At 34.5% G+C, this 19229-nt stretch overlaps 1 protein-coding gene across 3 annotated transcripts in view; it reads right to left on the bottom strand.

Annotated features, from left to right (window-relative positions):
* Nucleotides 1-586: 586 nt before the first annotated feature.
* VPS37A (VPS37A subunit of ESCRT-I) overlaps nucleotides 587-19229 on the bottom strand; it is a 51668-nt gene continuing 33025 nt past the window's right edge. For all 3 annotated transcript variants that reach the window (XM_038560245.1, XM_038560246.1, XM_038560247.1), the window contains 8 exons: nucleotides 12621-12843; nucleotides 10620-10690; nucleotides 7421-7548; nucleotides 7283-7341; nucleotides 7137-7205; nucleotides 4497-4640; nucleotides 3447-3527; nucleotides 587-1934 (listed from right to left, as the gene is read on the bottom strand). In XM_038560245.1, coding sequence (XP_038416173.1) covers nucleotides 3447-3527; nucleotides 4497-4640; nucleotides 7137-7205; nucleotides 7283-7341; nucleotides 7421-7548; nucleotides 10620-10690; nucleotides 12621-12843 — 775 coding nt within the window. In that variant the 3' untranslated portion in view covers nucleotides 587-1934. The remainder of the gene's footprint in view (nucleotides 1935-3446; nucleotides 3528-4496; nucleotides 4641-7136; nucleotides 7206-7282; nucleotides 7342-7420; nucleotides 7549-10619; nucleotides 10691-12620; nucleotides 12844-19229) is intronic.

Raw genomic sequence — 19229 nt, 5'->3', positions numbered from 1 at the left:
AAACAAGCTAGGTTAACAGGTGCAGAATGAAATGAGGAAGAAGTTTGGTTTAAAGACTAAAAAGCATTGAGATGAATATGTGATTATATAGAAATTAACTGTGTAAGAAAATGTGTTTTTCTGGTTTGTTTGTTGTGTTTTCTTTTAAATTTGTTTTTATGTGGAGGGGAAGTTAGATGAGCACCCAAGCAACTAAACCATGTTTGAGTTACTGTATAGTATTTCCACAGTGCCTTATTCTGAATAGGTGTTTCCTAAAATTAGTAGATCAAATGAATTTATGTCCCTTTAAACTGTCTGTGATCTGCTGGTCTCTTATTATGGGTTCTATATAGTTTCTAAGAAAGATACCTGATTGATTGCAAAAGACTGGAACTATTATGCCCTCTATTGCAGTGACTGCTGGGAAAATCGGAAGTTCTGCTGGTCTGTACAATATGGAAAAGTTTCTAAATACCCAGAAGACTCTGCCACAAATTTAAAACACTTACCTCAGTTATTTCATCTACAAATCCATAAAAATCATGTCTGGTCATTTTGAAGATTAAACAGCATGCCCTTAGCACAGCGCTAGTGAGACAGGCAATTAGTGAAAGTTAACATCTTTATTCCAATTATATATTTATAGTCCATATGAATACTTGCTCTTCCACAAAGCAAAGACAGATTAAATATTTTTCAAGTCTAGGAAAATAATTTTGTTTTTCCTAAAGTTCTATTGCCAAGAATGTGTATAGAAAGAAACAGAATGAAGGAAAAAGAAATCTGTACTACTATATGCTGGCATTTGGAAATAACAATATATATTGAGATGAAATTTAAACAAAAATTTGCACTAAATTGTTTTGTGATTTAGATACTAACTTACCAAGCCTCAGATACATATAGTTACAGATTTTCTCCTTTATTAGCTTTTACAGCTACCCATAAAATGTGTTCATTCTGAAACATGGTACAGAAGCAAACTACTGAACACTGTATCATTTAAAGAGCAAATTTAATAAAACTAATTAAAAACTGGACTGCCTAAAAGTTAAATATTATTACTAAAGCTGTTCTCTTATGAAAAGCTAACTCACAGTAAAGGTCAAAAAAATTCATTGACTTCTGTGTCTAGATTTTCTATTTATTAACAAAAAGATTGTTTTTAACACTAGGAATTTATAAAGTATTTCATTATCCAATCATAAATCTATCATATTTATATAAAAAAATTAGTATGAAAGTTTATGTTGGACTGGGTGAAGTGGAAGGCAATTTTTTTTCTGCTAGGTAAAATAATTATTTAACTGTATTGCTTCTTAAATGTATCTTTAATTTTAAAAATTAAACAATAAATGGGCAGCTGATGTATTCTCTTGATTTATTGTGTATTAAAAGTTACTTTTTTCAGATGGCACATTAGTAGGTTTGATATTTCCTGACACTATGAATAATTTAAAAACAAATGTTTTTTAAAGTTTTATCATCATGATAGAAGGAAAAATAAGGCTTTCTATAGTTGAAAATAGTCATTTTTCAAAAAGGTTAAGAGGAAAAATATCTAAACAAACCATTTTTGATAAAGAAATGAGGCAGTTTCAAACTAAAAATATAAATTTAAATGAAGCAACTTTATAAAATATTGATACTAGCTAAAATTACATGCATAGGTACTTAATAAAAGAGGAACAGCAGTGGAACTTAAATATGATAGGATTTATCAACAATAAATAAACATTTATAGTGCAAATCATGCAGAAAAATTTCTCAAAGCAAAGACCACAGCAGTTATTCTATAATCTGTACAAAATCAGTCTCAGTTCTGCATATAGTCTATCCAGAATATTTATGAATTCAGCCATTGTGATGAAATGCCAATTTGCAAATCATACATATAAATGTGCTTAGTCTTGTGTCATTTCTGTCTTGGTGGTTTATGTTTTCAGGAAAATCTGAAAAGAAAAGAACATAAAAAACCCTAAGATTTAACTTAAGATGATAAATTTTCATCTTCTTACATTCTTTTCCAATTAAGATCTACCTGTAAGAAGATAACTTGACGATGAGGGAAAAGAAGTAGGGAAAGGATTCTAGCATGTCTGTATAAATACTCAGTGCCCACTTTCTTCTTAAACCATATTAAAAATCAACCCTTACCCAAGGGACTGGCAGTGTGATTTGTAAAACAAACAAACAAAAACAATTCAATGTTAGCACCAATGTCATATACAACTAGATTAAGAGAAGGGGCACAGAAGTCTGAGACAGAGATGAGAAAATCCTGCCACTTCCCTACTTCTAAATGCTCCTTTCTCAGAGTCCACTCCTTCAGCCCACTTGTATCAGCACAAGATCCCATGACCCAAACTGTTGCTGGGCCGGTCTCTTTTCTGAGGATCGGTAGTGAAACCCTTGTTCATCTCCCTGGGCTGCTTGAACTGTCATTATATGATCAGATCTGCGGGCAGCAATGGTGGAGCATGTGCAAGTGGAGCAAAGAAAGGCTCTCTGAAGAGCATGTCAGGAAGCACAAGAGAGTGAGAGGAAAGAACAGAGACACAGAAAAGAGAAACAAGTAGCCTTGGCAAGAGTATGAGAAGGAGAAGTTATTATGGCCTCCTGTCGTGTTTTCACTCTCAGCAACTGAGCTGTCCAGTGTGCATTTTGCCTCTATAAAGTATGAATTGTTCAATAATACGAGCTTTTATTTAACACTTGTTGGGGTGGGAACTAGTTTTCGCAACCAAATCACCCCTAAAACTAAACAGAGGAGAGGAGAAGAAATATCTTGAGATCAGATAAAAGTGTGACCAAAGATACAGTGATAGAAGAAAGAACAGGAAATAGAGAACTTAAGGGGAAAATGGAAAATTGAAGTGGGTACTCTCAAATACATGCCAGATTATAGAAGGCTTAAAACCAGAGAGAAATTTAACATTTATCCTACCATTGCTAAGGTCTCACCATAAGTTTGCAGCAGTGAAATTATACCACAGGGTGGTATTTGAGGAAGATTATTGTCAGTGCTGTGCAGGAAGGAGAAACACTACATTCAGGGGACTGGCAAGACAGTTACCGGAATCATTCTGGTGTGAGATGAAAAGCGACAGATGAAGTTCATTGTAAAGGAAGAACTGACAAAGGAGACTAGTGAGAAAGATGTCAATGAAGTGATATGGTATACACCATACACCAGCTAAGAGATAAGAACTAACTATAGTTTCTGATTCTACCCAACACTGAAAAAAAAAATATTTAAGCTGACATCATTGTAACAAAATATCCAAAAGATTTCCTGGTTACATGCTAATGCATATAAAATTATGCTTAATGTATGAGGCATTTCATGTGTTATCTAACACAGAAGCTACGACAGAATTATGTCAGGCCCTGGTAAGAAGACTTCAATTAAAGAATATTCATGCAATAGCCTTCCGACACAAACTTTCTGGAAGACAGTTTACCTATAGTGGGGCATGGAATTGGCTATGCACTGTTATTGCTTGTTGAAGTTTCTCTTCCTTGGCTCTTCTACAGTGGCAGATCTAGAAGATAAATGATTTAAAATACCAGTCACTTCTCCAATGATTTAACTATTACTTCTTAAATTATGACAGAATATGAAGTAAGAATCCTTTAACCTGTTGACATTTTTTAACTTGTGAATGTTTAACGTAGCTCAGAATTTAAGAATACCCAACTCCGTAAACACTGACTTGTATTGGGAAGATAACCTTTGCTTGTGAACTAACAGAATGTTAAAACAAACCTTGACCCTTTAATTCTGATTGTGGAATTTCAAGCATCTGCATTTTAAAAATATAAAAACAAAACCCTACTGTTGTTAACCAGGAAGCTTAATAAATACAAGCTTCAAGGTATAGTTATATAGTACCAGAGAAGAAGGAGCCAGAAACCAATGCCTTACCAATGTTCTAAGCATAGTCTTTAACGCCCCTAAACTTTAATTTTCTCTCATGGAAAATGGGGATAATAAAATCTGCCCACTTTCCTTAACAGGATATGCATACATATAGCACATGTTTTACAAAGTTTATTAACAAAAGGTTACTTTTCAAATGTGATGTTTCAGAGAAATTAGGTAAATATTTAAAACTCTATCAAAGGGCAAAACACTGTTAAGTAGATTTTCTTAATTTTTCTTTAAGTATAATGGAAATCAGAACAGAATAGAAACTATTCCAGAATGTTCTTAATATTATTTACAAATTTTAAAATAATTTGTAGGTTATTCCCTTTTTAAATAACTTGTTGAACTTAAGAAGTTGTATACTCCTATAATTATTAAGACCAGACTTAAGCTGATTTACTTGCTTCAGTACAAAATGAAAGTAAGATGTTGCTATCATTCTTAAAGAATAGAGGCTCTTCAGTTTCTCCTCATGGCACTCAAAACTCCAGCTCAGTAACATATTAAAGTTTTTTTACTCATGAATATACTTAAGTAATCTGATATTGCTGTCACTTGTCCTCAACTGAAGAGTATTACATACTGTTCTCTTTTCCATGAAGCTACTGAGAAAATCATCTATTTCAGTTTTTCCCTCTAAGAAATCTTCAGCAATATTATCAGATTCTTCCTCAGCTTCATGTGCAGCTACTTTCAGTCTTGCCTGTAGGGCACTCACACTACAACTCTGAAAAAGAAAATCAAGTACTAATTTAGTTGACACTGCTCAGAAAAACTCCTTAGAGGCAAAGGAAATGAGACGGGATAGTGAGGGGCAATTCACTATATGCTTTAAATAGCCTCTTTTTTGAGGAAATCTGCTACCCACCAACTTGCTCAGCTTTTGGATACAGGAGTAGATACCAAATACAAAATAACCCAATCCACTGGCTGCAGACCACTGAATGAGGGAAACTGAGCCAATCATTGTCTTCAAGAGTTAGGAATTAGGTCATTGTGGTAGGCACCCTCTAAGAGGACCCTTGTTATCCCCACCTCCTGGTACTTCTGTGTAAGCCCCTCCTCTTAAGTGTGTGCTGGACATGGTGACTCCCTTCTAATGAACAGAATATGGCAAAACTGATGGAATTACATATAATCAAATAGACAAAAGACCTGTACAAACACTGCTGAGAGGAACTGAAGAAGACATAAGTGGAAAGACATCTTATGGGCATGACTGGAAGACTCAGTATTGTTAAGATGACAATACTACCCAAAGTGATCTACAGAGTCAATGCTATCAATTCCTACCAAAATCTCTGTGACAGTTTTTTTGCAGAAGGTAAATAAAAATTAATTCAAAATAGATTGAAGACCTAAATGTATGAAGACTTTATTTTTTTATTTTACTTTTTTAAGTAGGCTTCATGCCTAGTGTGGGGCCTAACATGGTGCTTGAACTCACAACCTTGAGAGCAAGACCTGAGCTGAGATGAAGCATTAGACGCTTAACTAACTGAGCCACCCAGGCATCCCAAGACTATTTTTAATAGTTGTCATACTAGTGGGTGTAAGGTAGCAACTCACTGTGAAATATTACACACAAGAATGAACAGGAATGAGCCATTTTCTCAACACCCTTGCCAACCCCGGTCATCTATCTTTACAAGTTTGGCTCATAAGGATGATATAAATTTTGATTATTATTATTACTAAAAGGTTCAATATCTGTTCTAATGTTTCTATCATTTATTCCTGGAATATTTACTGAGTATCTACTATGTGCCAAGTACTGGACCTGGTACTGGGAACACAGGGGAATAAGATATGGCACGTTTCTGCACTGCACAGTCCAGTTAAGTGATTTATATACTTTACACAGAAGACTGACTCATCATCCCCAGAGTCTGAGTGAACACATGTAGATACAGGAGTAGGAATCAAGGTTGTATTTTTTTTTTAAGTGTTTCAAAAATCATTTTAAGCAAGTCTTATATAAATGGCACAGAAGACACAGTAACTGTTAAAGCAGTTTGTCTACTGGACATTCATACTTCTCTTTGAGTTTCTTGTTCTTTTCTATGCCTATCTTGGGCATCACTATCTTATTCCTAATATTAAGAGGATCCTGGAAATTGACAGTTGTGATGCTTGCTATTGGTTTCTAATATTCTTTATCAAGTTAAGGAATTAATTTCTATTCTTAGCTTACTAAGAGTTTACAAAGAATGATGTGACTATTATAAAAAGCTTATTCACCATCTTCTAAACTCTAATGTGCAGCTAAGAGTGCTTCAGTTGCCTCTCTCAGACTTTCTGGTTAAGAGAGAGGGAGGACTGCTTACCTTTGATCCCTGACTCTGATACTTTCTATTTATATGACCTCATATAAATATCCCTGTGCTTCAGACTGCTTATCTGTACTATGAAAAAACTAATGACATCACCTACCTCCTAGGATCTTGAGGGAATAATGGGCAATATATGAAAATAGCTTAATGCAGTGCAAGACACATAATTATTATTCAATGTTAGCTATTATTTTTGTGTCTTTAATTCTAAAGGATGACCAAATTATCTGAAATCCATTATAAATTTCTATTCTCCTTTGCCATCATTTTTTTTCCTGTTGTTTTATTTTCTATTTTTTGTTTTATTACATTGGCTTTATCTTCCAGTATTGCTTTTAAAGGAAAGTGGATGTTGTTTTTATGACAATGGTTATTGATATGAGATAAAAAGATTTTATCTCCTATTCCTATTTTTAAAGATTTTTCATAAATACGGGTTGAATTTTATAAAGTGCTTTTTTCAATTTAACTGGATTTCTAGCATAAAATCTATTATTTGTGGTGAACTAAAGTTTATAATTTTCATTTATTTTTCAACTTTCTAAGTTTTCATTTAAGATATCTATACATAATCTTACAAGTGAGACTAAAGTTCAAGTTTTTAGATTTTATTAGAGGACGTAAACTGGCATTTATAATAACATTTTTAGGAAAGTTATTTATAGGGCTTTTTGTATTTTTCTGCCTTGGAACCAAATATAGTCTTGCATGAGCACCAATAATTTATAATGCCCCATAACTAAGAGCTATTCATCTCACTTGAAAGTATCAAGTCTTATAAAGACAGTCACCTAATAAATGCTTTCTGATAATAATGAAAGTAAGAATGCAGCTCATACATATTGAGATTAAAAACTCTTATGGCACAGGAAAAGAGCTAAACATCTTACCTCACTAAGTTCATGCTGCCTTTGCATCTTCTTTTCAAAAGCAGATTTCAGTTGTGTAAGCAATTCATACTAAAACATAAAATAAAAATGTTATTTTATTACATTTTTAAATTGTATGAATTTCTTTAAAATGATAATTAACTCACCTTATCTAAAACAGTTTGCCTTTTGGCTTCCAAGCTGGGCTCCAAAAGGAGATTTTTTCCTGTAAGATAAATTTCTGGTTTATTTCTAGGTAAACATCATATTTTTCTTAGGAAATTTAAGAAGTAAGAAAGACATACTTGCTAGCTCTTCAATACTTTTTACTAAGTCATCCTTGTCAGTAATAATCTGTTTTAGTTGGGGCAAAGTCAGAAACTGTTCTAGTAATATTTCCTCTTGTTCATTCATATCTGTAAGCTGTGACACACTAGAAACACAACAGAAAAGTTAATGAATATCAGTCATCTAGTTTTTCTCCATAATAAATATTCGTAATTTTTTCCATTTTATTCGGTTGATATGCCTCTAAATAATTTTTGACCTATCAATATTTATACATAAGAAGGGAAATTATAATCTTAAAAAACAAATAAACATCAACAACAGTGGAACATAAAGTAGTCTGAAAGTAGTAGTGTCCAATCACAATAGGACCAGTAAGATGAAGATTCATGAACAATCACAACAATGTTTACCTGTATCTATTTAGCTAATAGATGTATGGCTATCACAATAAAAGATAAGTACATGAATTTGTGTGTTTACTGATATTCATAAAATAGTTAAATAAAAGCAATTATGAAGGACTAAATCAAAACCAAAAATCAATACCCATAGGGTGAAAGAGGGAAATGGATGGGTGGGAGAGGAATAGAAGCTAAACCTTCCTGATCATATCTATCTATTAGTTTTGACTACTGAGCTATATAAAGCACTGTATGATTTTTAAAAATCAAATTAAAAAAAAAAAAGCAGTCCTTAAAATTCAGAGCAAATGAAAATAAATAAACTTTTTTTCCTAAATTACGTATCATCCAGAGAAGTATTATCTGGTTAACTTTAAAAAAAGCAGTATCCAGCTGTACATGTCAGGTGTGATAGAGCCAAAACATAAAATAAGTATAAAAACCAAAACTCTTGGGATCCCTGGGTGGCGCAGCGGTTTGGCGCCTGCCTTTGGCCCAGGGCGTGATCCTGGAGACCTGGGATCGAATTCCACATCGGGCTCCCGGTGCGTGGAGCCTGCTTTTCCCTCTGCCTGTGTCTCTGCCTCTCTCTCTCTCTGTGTGACTATCATAAAAAAACAAAAACAAAAACAAACAAACAAACAAAAAAACAAAAACAAAACTCTTATCCTGAATTCAATAATCACAGTAATACTACTAGTATTGTAATTCTGAAAAAGAACAAGCGCCTTTCAGAGAAATTATTTCAGGCCAGGGAAAAGAAATTTCACAATGAGCCCATGGCATCTTTGTTTTGTCAGAAAGGATATATAGAATCCAAGGTGAAGAGTCTGCTAGTGATTAAAGATAGAACTGTTTAAGCATAAAAAAAAAAAAAAAAGAAAAAAAAAAAAAAAAAGAACTGTTTAAGCATCAAAAAAGAACAGTGCGGGATCCCTGGGTGGCGCAGCGGTTTGGCGCCGGCCTTTGGCCCAGGGCGCGATCCTGGAGACCCGGGATCGAGTTCCACATCGGGCTCCCGGTGCATGGAGCCTGCTTCTCCCTCTGCCTGTGTCTCTGCCTCTCTCTCTCTCTGTGACTATCATAAAAAATAAAATAAAATAAAATAAAATAAAATAAAATAAAATCTTTAAAAAAAAAAAAAAGAACAGTGACTGCAATAGATTGAAACACATCAAATATTTTTTTAAAAATTTATGAGTTCTTAATAACACAGAAACAACTACCAAAACAAAAAACTTTCCCTCTCAAAAACTTTGGAGCTTGTTTGTGCAACAACTCATTATTCTGAAACTTGAAAAAAACAAGGATTTATCTTTCCATTCCTATACGAAGGGTATTTCAATAAAACTGAATAGTTGATACAGAAAGTTGTTCTTCAAAAAATTCTGGCTGATTTTGGTAGTAGAAAATCACATTTGCAATCCTTAATGAAATACTGGATTCCAGGTTTCTGTTTCAATCTTAATGTCACTAAAAATAGGGCAATGAGACATCATTGTTACCTCATGTGATGTAATAGGAAGTATGCACGCATTAGGATGTTAAGTATTCTTGACAAAAGAACATATTTTTTTGCAGCATTGAAATATAACTGACATATAACATTGTGTAGGTTTAAAGGGTACATACAGCTCAATGATTTAATACAACTGAACCCAAATTTAACTAAAATTCTAGATCCAGCCATGAAGAGAAAGAAATAGGGGAAAAAGAATATCTTCAATGGTACCACAGGATGCAATCAGGCAAAAACTGGATATAGAAAATTCCACAAAACAACCGATTTCTTCAATAAATGTACAATAATATAATATGTATAATATAGCATTTTCATAATTTTTTAAAAGAAGGAAAAAAAAGAATCCTTCATAACATTGAACAGTAACAACAACAACAAAAAATTGAACAGTAACTACTTCCTGAGGTTGCTGCAAGCATTACAGTGTATAGGAAATCTTAATACATATGTGATACATTGTAAACTTTCACTGACTATTACTAGCAGGAAATAATGAATCACTATTTAGTATAAATGAATATAAAACACTGGGTCAATTAAGGTGAACTTTTTTTTTTTGAAGAGTAGTTTTTCTCATGGGTATTTGGCCATATATCCCTAGTGGGGTATGTCCTAGAGACAAAAAGAACTACAAAATTGTTTAAAATTATACTCAGAAGTCTTGTAGTAACAGCCTTATGAGTATTATAAAACTTCCATGGGGTATAAGGGATGCAATGCTTCCCAAGTTGAGTGGCCACAAAACAATTTTTTTCATAAAGTACCGTAGAGAAGTAGCGTTCTACGAGAAATGGGACCTTACATTTGAATACTACAAATTAATGTGTCATCCATTGCAATACAATTTGGCTGTGTAAAAACACTGTGCTATTACTTTATAAGAACATTAATGTGTTTCTCTGTGTATAAAGTTCTACCTAAAAAGGAACAACGAAAAGGTCTCAAGCCAAAAAATATTTGAAATCACCAGGAATGATGTCTTGAGAAATAATTTTTGTAATAATGTAAGCCTCAAGAGGGAAAGGACACCATTATCCTGGTAACTATTGTATCATTCCCAGCAATGAGGACAATCCCTGGGTACATACTAAGTCACTCAATAAAGACAAACTACAAGACATAAAACTGACTTATATAACTATATAACTTTCCTACCCAACCACAATTTAGAAATATTGAGGATTTAAAAAATTTTTTTCTTTAATATGAGTATGAAAATGATGATCTGCTTTGTATTTATCATTGTCAAATAGACAGTGAATACTATCATTACTTTCCCAAGTTTTTTACCTTAGTTCTGAGAGTTCTGGAAATGTATCAGGAACATCTGGCATCTTGTAACCAAAACCATTTTGGCTTATCTAAAGAGAGTTTGAAATGATATTAAGTTTTAGCCATTTTTTACTTCCTATTTACTTGCAAATGTAATTTTTAATGTACCACATCCTATAATGTTTCAGCATCCACCTTTATTTCTGCACATTACATTGTCCTTATTCTGCCCTTCTTTCTTTACTACTATTTTTCAGGGTACTTTATACATAGAGGGTTGATTTTTTTTGTTTTTTTGGGGGGTGAGGATCATGTAAGTACTTGTGTTAGCTCTTTCTTAGGCAAGTATATGACTGTTCAATAAAACTCTTAAGTGTATCTGTCTGTGACAAGTACAGAGAATTATCTGTGGATTTCATTGATATATATGGACACACTTGCCTCACGTAAAAGACACTGAATTTTAAAAAAAAGTAGTAAGTTGCAAAAGTCTTGAATAGTTACATAACTAAGACAATAAGATAGATAAGGAATAGATAATTCATTGTTTTATAAATGACTTTTTAAAACTGAGGATCTGGGGATCCCTGGGTGGTGCAGTGGTTTGGCGCCTGCCTTTGGGCCAGGGCGCAATCCTGGAGACCCGGTATCGAATCCCACGTCGGGCTCCTGGTGCATGGAGCCTGCTTCTCCCTCTGCCTGTGTCTCTGCCTCTCTCTCTCTGTGTGTGTGACTATCATAAATAAATAAAGAAAAAAATATTTAAAAAATATAAATAAAACTGAGATCCTGGAAAGGTTCTCTTTTAATTTTGTTTATACTAATTATAATTAAAATTCATAATATTCACAATATTTGTTCATAACATTCTTTAATACAATGATGAAAGGTATTGGAAAGTAAAGTCTGCTTGGGCCAATATTTTAAATTACTACAAACATGAAAATTAGTAAGATTGAATACAGTAAGGTTTTATAATACTTAGGTATTACTGTGGATGATACTCAAGGTTAAAATGAAGATTTTAAAATTGCTTCATATGTTTTATTCATTAAGTATTAGTCTCAGGGATCCCTGGGTGGCGCAGCGGTTCGGCGCCTGCCTTTGGCCCAGGGCGCGATCCTGGAGACCCGGGATCGAATCCCACATCAGGCTCCCGGTGCATGGAGCCTGCTTCTCCCTCTGCCTGTGTCTCTGCCTCTCTCTCTCTCTCCCTGTGTGACTATCATAAATAAATAAAAATTAAAAAAAAATTAAAAAAAAAAAAAGTATTAGTCTCAGTAACATCCCACATGGCAACAGCTACCAGCTTATTTAAGGACACAGAATATTTTCAAAACCAATGAGACACTTGAAGCCCTTGGCATGGTAGACAGCAGATCCTCCACAATCTGATACCTACTTCTCTTACATGATCACTTCTTGCACCTTTGCCTATTTCCTATATGACCGCCAGAGAGATCTATTAAAGGCAGTTTCACAAAAATGCAGTTTGGTTTATGCCTCCGTGGTTTTTTCAGTACTAATACCTCTTTATGGAAGGCTTCATATAACCCCTTTCATCCTGACAAATTCATTACCATCTTCAAAAGCTGGCCTTAAACATAAACAAATTTATTTTTCTGTCTCATATTGAAGTGAGCACCTACTACATGTATCAAGTGTGGTTTGAGGCACTAAGGATAAAGTGGTGAAAAAGGAGAAACACATTTTTTATAAAAGTATCCCTTCTAGGTCTACCTCCATTCCTAGGAGCACTAACCATTTTCTCAACTGCATCTTCACTCTAACTCTAGACTCTCTCTTCTACTCTACTGGAAGTTTCTCACTTACATTTAAGTGAGAAAACTCACTGGTTTCCTCTGAGTTTTTTTTTTTTTTTTTTGAATTGAAAATGTGATTTAATCTTTTAACCTTTGTGCCTTAGTTAGTGGCTGGCATGAGAAGGCATATAATAAATATTTGTCGATTGGATGAACTGTCAAGGATACAAAAATAAGGAAAACTGAAGATACCCACCGGTGCTGATGTGTCTGTTGTAGGAACAGGTAGCGGCAGATTTGAAAGGATGCCAAAAGGAGCTGCAGGTTTGGCTGGTGTGTAACTTGTTGTTGAAGAAGAAATAGTGTCAGCAACAGACAAAGAAGTGACAGTCCTGTTAGGTTCTTGTGGGGGAAATGGAGAAAGAAATGGGAAACCCTGAGATGCATAAGGAGGCAGCCCACTTGGATTACTGTACAGGCTGAAGAGAAAGACAAAAAACAAAAACAAAAACAGTAGATTAGACTTTAGGGGGAAACCTATAAAACTACTGCCAATTAGTTTGAGAATAATAGATAACAATGGTCATGCCACAGAGACAGGATCTTGTTACTATAATCATATAACTGAATTAAAAATTCTATAAATTGATTAAATATGACCCCCTCTCCCCCCAAAAAGAAAAACGTTTTAGAAAACATATAATTCCGCTCATCAGAGTAGAAGTGAATAGATAGGCTTTTTGGGTTTTGAGCATTCCATTAGCATAAATCACTGACATCATAAAGAGAATGAAGAACTTTGAATCCAGAAAATGTATTTACAACAGGTTGCTTGAACAACAGCTCTCACTTTATCTAGAAAAATATAAATGAAATTCATGACTGGTTTTCTAAATGATCTTAAAGGAAAATAGTTAAATGTATAGAAAAACTGCTAAAAATGTTAAAATATAAAAAATACACATTAAAAAACACACACGTAGATTAGAAAAAGTGGTACAGCAGCATGTACTCAGGACTGAATCAGGGAGCACTATTTTTTTCTGCATGTAATAAATATTTGGGTCCTGGTTCAAGATGACAAGACAGTAAGATCTTGAAATCACCTCCTACCAGGAGTGCACTAAATCTTCAGAAACATGAATAATTTCCTCAAGAAAAAACCCCTAAAATTTAGTTGTGTAAGTCCTACAAATCAGCAAGCAAGAAAAATTAATATTGAAGGAAGCAGGAGAGGCTAAGCCACAATCTCCCTGTAAACCCAACCCTCCACACAGAGATGTCTAACCAGGAGAGAGCTAAAAATCTGAAGCTTCTTCCTGAAGGGCAAGAGTTTGAACCCCACACTGAACAGTCTCTCTTTTAAGCTCTGCATCTCAAAGAAGAGTCCCCCAAACATCTAGCTTTGAAAACCAAAGGGGCTTGTGTGCTTGGACTCACTCACCCCACCCAGAACCCAGCACAGAAGCAGTTGATTGAGAGGCACCCAGATTTTTAGCTGAAAGAGTCTCAATTCCTAATCTTAAGGAATTGAGCTTAAGGGACAGGTACCTAATGTAACCCACAACCATCAACCCACTGGGATATGCTCTGGGGACAAAGGATGGTGGGACCTCTCCTCATGTTCTCTGTCACATTCCAGACCACTAATATCTCTTGGAGGAAAGCTCTTATGCACATATGGTGCCTTATTTTTATGTCTGGTGCTCCAGTTTTGGTAGCTGTCATCCACGAGATCCCACTGACTGCACAACTCTGGAGGTAGGGGGTTCATGTTCCTGGGTCCATGGGACTGTAAAACAATGACAGGCTACTACTCCCAGGGCGCTGCACAGACAGCAGATTGAACACACCCCTAGTCTTCCTGCGAAAGAGTCTGATAAACACACCTAAAAGCTTTTGCTTGATGAGGCTTCTGGTCTGGCACAAAACTAGAGGTCTAGGGAGGCAATCCCAGGAAACGTAGGTTGGTGGATGCCATCTCTGCACACTTCCTCAGCCTCACACCAGCTTACCAGTATCTCCAGAAAGAAGCTTATACAATCATCTGGAGCCTCAATTTTGCAACTCTATCTCAGGACCACACTTCTAGATCACCTGGCTTCGGTGGCCAGCAGGGCTTTCACTTGCAGCCCCACAAGACTACATATATTTGCATACTTTAAAAAAAGCTACCTGAGGGTCTGGCTTCTAATCAGCCTGAATCTAGGTGATGGATGAGATCCTCTCAGGCCCTGGCACACTCTCAAATACTGGAAGCTATTAAGAATATAATAGGCTCCTTGGACAATTACAATGATTTTATAGACAATCAAGAGGTAGGGCAAGTAAATAATAAGGTTCATCTCCTGGTCCAGTCCTCAATACTGAGGTGGCTTGAGTCTTCAAGGTGGCTGTTTTATCTTAGGCATAGAAACAAACAGAGAGTCAAGGAAAATGAAGAAAAAGAAATACAGTCCAAATGAACAAACAAATAGGAAAACCTTGGGGAGGTGGGGGGAGGATATAATAAAATGGAATTAAGTAATTTACCTGATAAGATTTCAAAGTATTATACTTGGGGGAAGAATGGATTAACACAATAAGAGCTTCAACAAAGAGATAAAAAATATAAAAAAGTACCAAACATGAGTCAGGGAGGTTAAAAAAAATACACTGGAGGATCTCAACAGCAGACTATGTGAAGCAGAAGAAATGTTTAGTGTATTCAAAGACAGGGCAGAGAAACTCATCCAATCAGAAAAAAAAGAAAAATGCTCCCTGATTTGAAACTATATTACAATGTTACAGTAGTCAAAACAGAATGTTACTGGCATAAAAGCATGCAAATAGATCAATGGATCTGAATACAGAACCCAGAAATCTATGCATATCCTGTAACCAAGAATACACAATGGAGAAAGGACAGTCTCTTTAATAAACAGTACTAGGGAAAATGGATGGCCACATGCAAAAGAATGAAATTACCACTTCCTTACATCAAATACAAAAATTAATTCAAAATGAATTAAAGACTTAAGTTTAAGATCTGAAACCATTAAACTCCTAGAAGAAAGCCTAGGAAGTAAGATTCTTGAAACTGGTCTTGGTGATTTTTTGCATCTGATACCAATGGCAAAGGCAACAAAAGCAAAAATAAACAAGTGCGACTATATCAAACTAAAAAACTTCTGCACAGCAAAGGAAACTATCAACAAAAAGGCACCTTACTAAATGGGAGAAGATATTTACAAAAAATATATCTGATAATCAGGAGCTAATATCCAAACTACGTAGAGAAACCATATGATAGCAAAACACAATCCAGTTAAAAGAATGGTCAGGGATATCAATAAATACTTTTCCAAGATAACATACAGATAGCCAACAGATACATACAAAGATATTCAGCATCACTAATCATCATGAAAATGCAGATCAAAACCACAATGAAATATCACATGATACCTGTTAGAATGGTTATCACTAAGAAGACAAAAAAATAAGTGTTATGGAGGATGTGGAGAACAGGAAACCCTGTGTACTCTTGGTGAGAATGTAAATTGGTGCAGCATAGTATGGAAAACAGTATAGAGGTTCCTCAAAAAAAACTTAAAAATATAATTACCATACGATCCAGCAATTCCACTTCTAGATATTTACCCAAACAAAATGAAAACACTCAAAAAGATTAATGCATCTCCATGTTCATTGCAGCATTATTTACAACAGCCAAGATATGGAAGCAAACAAATGTTCATCAATGGATGCACAGAAATAAAAATGTAGTGTTATATATGTGATGGAATATTATTAAATGACACCTTGCCACTTGTGGTAATAACATGGATGGCTCCTGCAGGCATTTTAAGTGAAAGAGTCAGGAAAAGAAAGACAAATACTGTATGATCTCATTTACATGTAGCATCTAAAAACAACAATACAGAACAGTCAAGTTCACTGATACAGAGAACACAGTGGTAGTTGCCCAAGTAGGGGGTTGGGGTGAGTGAAATGCATAAAGGTGGTCAAAAAGTACAAACTACCACTTATAAAAGAAATAAGCCAGGGGATGTAATATAGAGTATGGTGACTATATTTAATAATACTTACTGCATATTTGCAAGCTGCTAAGAGACCCTATGTTAAATGTTCTCATCACAGGAAAAATTCCAGTTATATATAAGGACAGATTAAGTAGATTTATTGTGGTGATCGTTTTGCAACATTTGTACAAATGTGGAATTACATTGTACACCTGAAACTATATAATGTTGTATGTCAATTAAACCTCAAAAAATATTTTACATTTTTTTCTCTTAGAGAAGTTCAGAGAACCAGACTCTAAAATAAGTAGGGTAATTCAGGCCTTACTGCAGGTAAAAATAATCTAAACCAATATTTAAATTAGTATTAGTTTTATATGGGTCAATCATTCTTATGTAAAGGATAAAAAGGCTTATGCTGGTTTTAAATAAAGTGCTAATACTCAATAGTTCACATTGTTTTCGTGGTATAATAAGAAATGTATTTGGTCTTCAAGTAGGTTCCTGGCACAGAGTTCCTAAGATAGGAACCTGTTTTTGTTATTCATAACACTGAATCTATGCTAATGAGGTGACTCTGTTTGGGCTCCTACAGTCTCAGAATGGGACAGGTCACTAGAAAGACACAATGATGAAGGGCTGGAATTATGAGCTACACCCACTGACCTCAGGGAGTAAGGGGCTGCACACTAAGCTCTATGAAAACTCTTGAACAATGAGATCTGACAAACTTTATTGGTGAATGCATCCACATCGGGAGGGTAGTGCATTCCAGCCCATGAGGACAGAAGCTTCTACATTTGGGACTCTCCCAGTCCTTGCCCTGTGTATCTCTTCACATGGCTATTCATCTGTATCCTTCTTAAGTTCTTTTATAATAAACTGGTAAACATTAAGTAAATATTTCTCTTGAGTTCTTTGAGTGGCTCCAACACATTAACAGAACCTGCAAGGTCGGGGGTGGTTATGGGAACCTCTGAGTTTATATCCAGTTGGTCAGAAGCAGGAGAACAACCTGTGGATTTGACTCGTGTTGGAAGCGAAGCAGTCTTCTGATACTGAATCTATAACCTGTGGGACCTGACACTATCTTCAGGTAAACAGCATCAGAAATGAATGAAATTTATAGGAAACCCAGTCACTGTCTGCTGACAACTGGAGAATTACTTGGTGTTGGAAAACACACATAGAGTACTGAAACATGCTCCAAAATATATAAAGCTTGAACAATTTTTTAAACTGGAGTATTATTATTTCATTAATGACAAATTAACGAGTTGGAATTATGTTGGAAAGTAATTTTTATTATGGATTTTGAAACATACAATGGTACTAAAGTTCATATGGAAATTATAGAGAAAAGTATCTGAAGGAGGGTTAAGAAGAGATTAACTGTGACAGCAACACAAATTATAAAACTTTAATAATTACAAGAAAAAAAGAGAAAAGAGAACTTTTTTTTTAGAGTAAATAGTGGTAAATGGATATGCAGATCAATGGAACTAAATATAAAATCCAGCAAGACCCCAAAACACATAAAAGAATAAGGATATTTAAAAAAAAAAAAAGAGAGAGAGAATAAGGATATAAGACAGATCAGAAATAAATGGAAAAAAAGATCAGTCAATAAACAGTGCTGGAAAAATAAAAATAAAAAAAAGTAAACAGTGCTGGGACAGCTTGAAAAACTGAATTAGAGTCAAATACTTATAACAGGATAAAAACCAAATTCATCAAAAATTTAAATGCTTAAAACTAAATCTTACAAGAATTAGAAAAAATCATTGGGAAATAATAACCTTCGGGTGGGAAAGAACATTCCATCATCCCAAATTCTGAGGTCATAAGAGAAAAAGATTAATTGCTTGATATTAAGAAAGAACAAAAAACAAAAACCTCTACATGACAATGCCCATTATAAGTTAAGACAAATAGCAAATTGGGGGAAAACATTTAAAACTCATATCACGGACACAGGGATAATTTCTCTTCTAACATATAAAAAATTCCTACAAATTGATAAAAGACTAATAACTCCATAGCAAAATGGAAAACAGGATAGAAGACAGATTACAGGAAAGAAAAACATCTCTAAATCATAGAAAAAAGATACTGAACTTCATTGTTAGTAAGATAAATACAACTAAAATTATACTAACATATTATGTTCTGCTTATAAATTGACAAAGATCCATTCCAGTAATATATTATGATGGCAAAGAGTATGGGAAAGTAAGCATTGTGTATAGTGGAAGAAGAAACTGTTGGAACTTACTCTGCAGGGCAATTCTGCAGTATTTGTCAAAATTACAAACGTGCATGCCACTTTGAGAATGTATCCAAGAAATAAACTCATATTTGGCTGGAATTTTATTTTTAAGGTTATTTGCTACAGCAGTGAGGGGTAAAGAAGGTAGGCCTTTCAGGAAAGAGTGGAAACAAAAGTATCCATCAAAAGGAGTCCTGTCAAATAAATTAGACTGCATCTGTAAAACAAGTACTTTGTGGTCACAAAGAATAAAGAAATGCTTTATGTTCCAACATAGAAATCTCTCCAAACTATACCCTTTAGTGAAGAAAAAAAGGGAGGAGGGGTATAGTATGCTACTATTCATATAATGAAGGAGGGAATAATGCTCCAACTACATATTTCTTTATATGTCATAAAATATCTTGGAAATTCTACGCATACTTATTCGAAAAAATTCTGGATATCAGCAAAAAGAAAAACTAGTTTACACGGGAGAAGAAAGTTGGAAGGAAGACTTTATTCCCTATCACTTTATATTTTTTGAATTTTGATTCAAGTAAATACATGATCTATTGATAAAATTAAGTTA

The sequence above is a fragment of the Canis lupus genome, chromosome 16, assembly GCF_011100685.1.
Source record: "Canis lupus familiaris isolate Mischka breed German Shepherd chromosome 16, alternate assembly UU_Cfam_GSD_1.0, whole genome shotgun sequence".
Classification (NCBI taxonomy): domain Eukaryota; kingdom Metazoa; phylum Chordata; class Mammalia; order Carnivora; family Canidae; genus Canis; species Canis lupus.
Note: the sequence above shows the minus strand (reverse complement) of the source record. Positions and strands in the feature narration are given on the sequence as shown.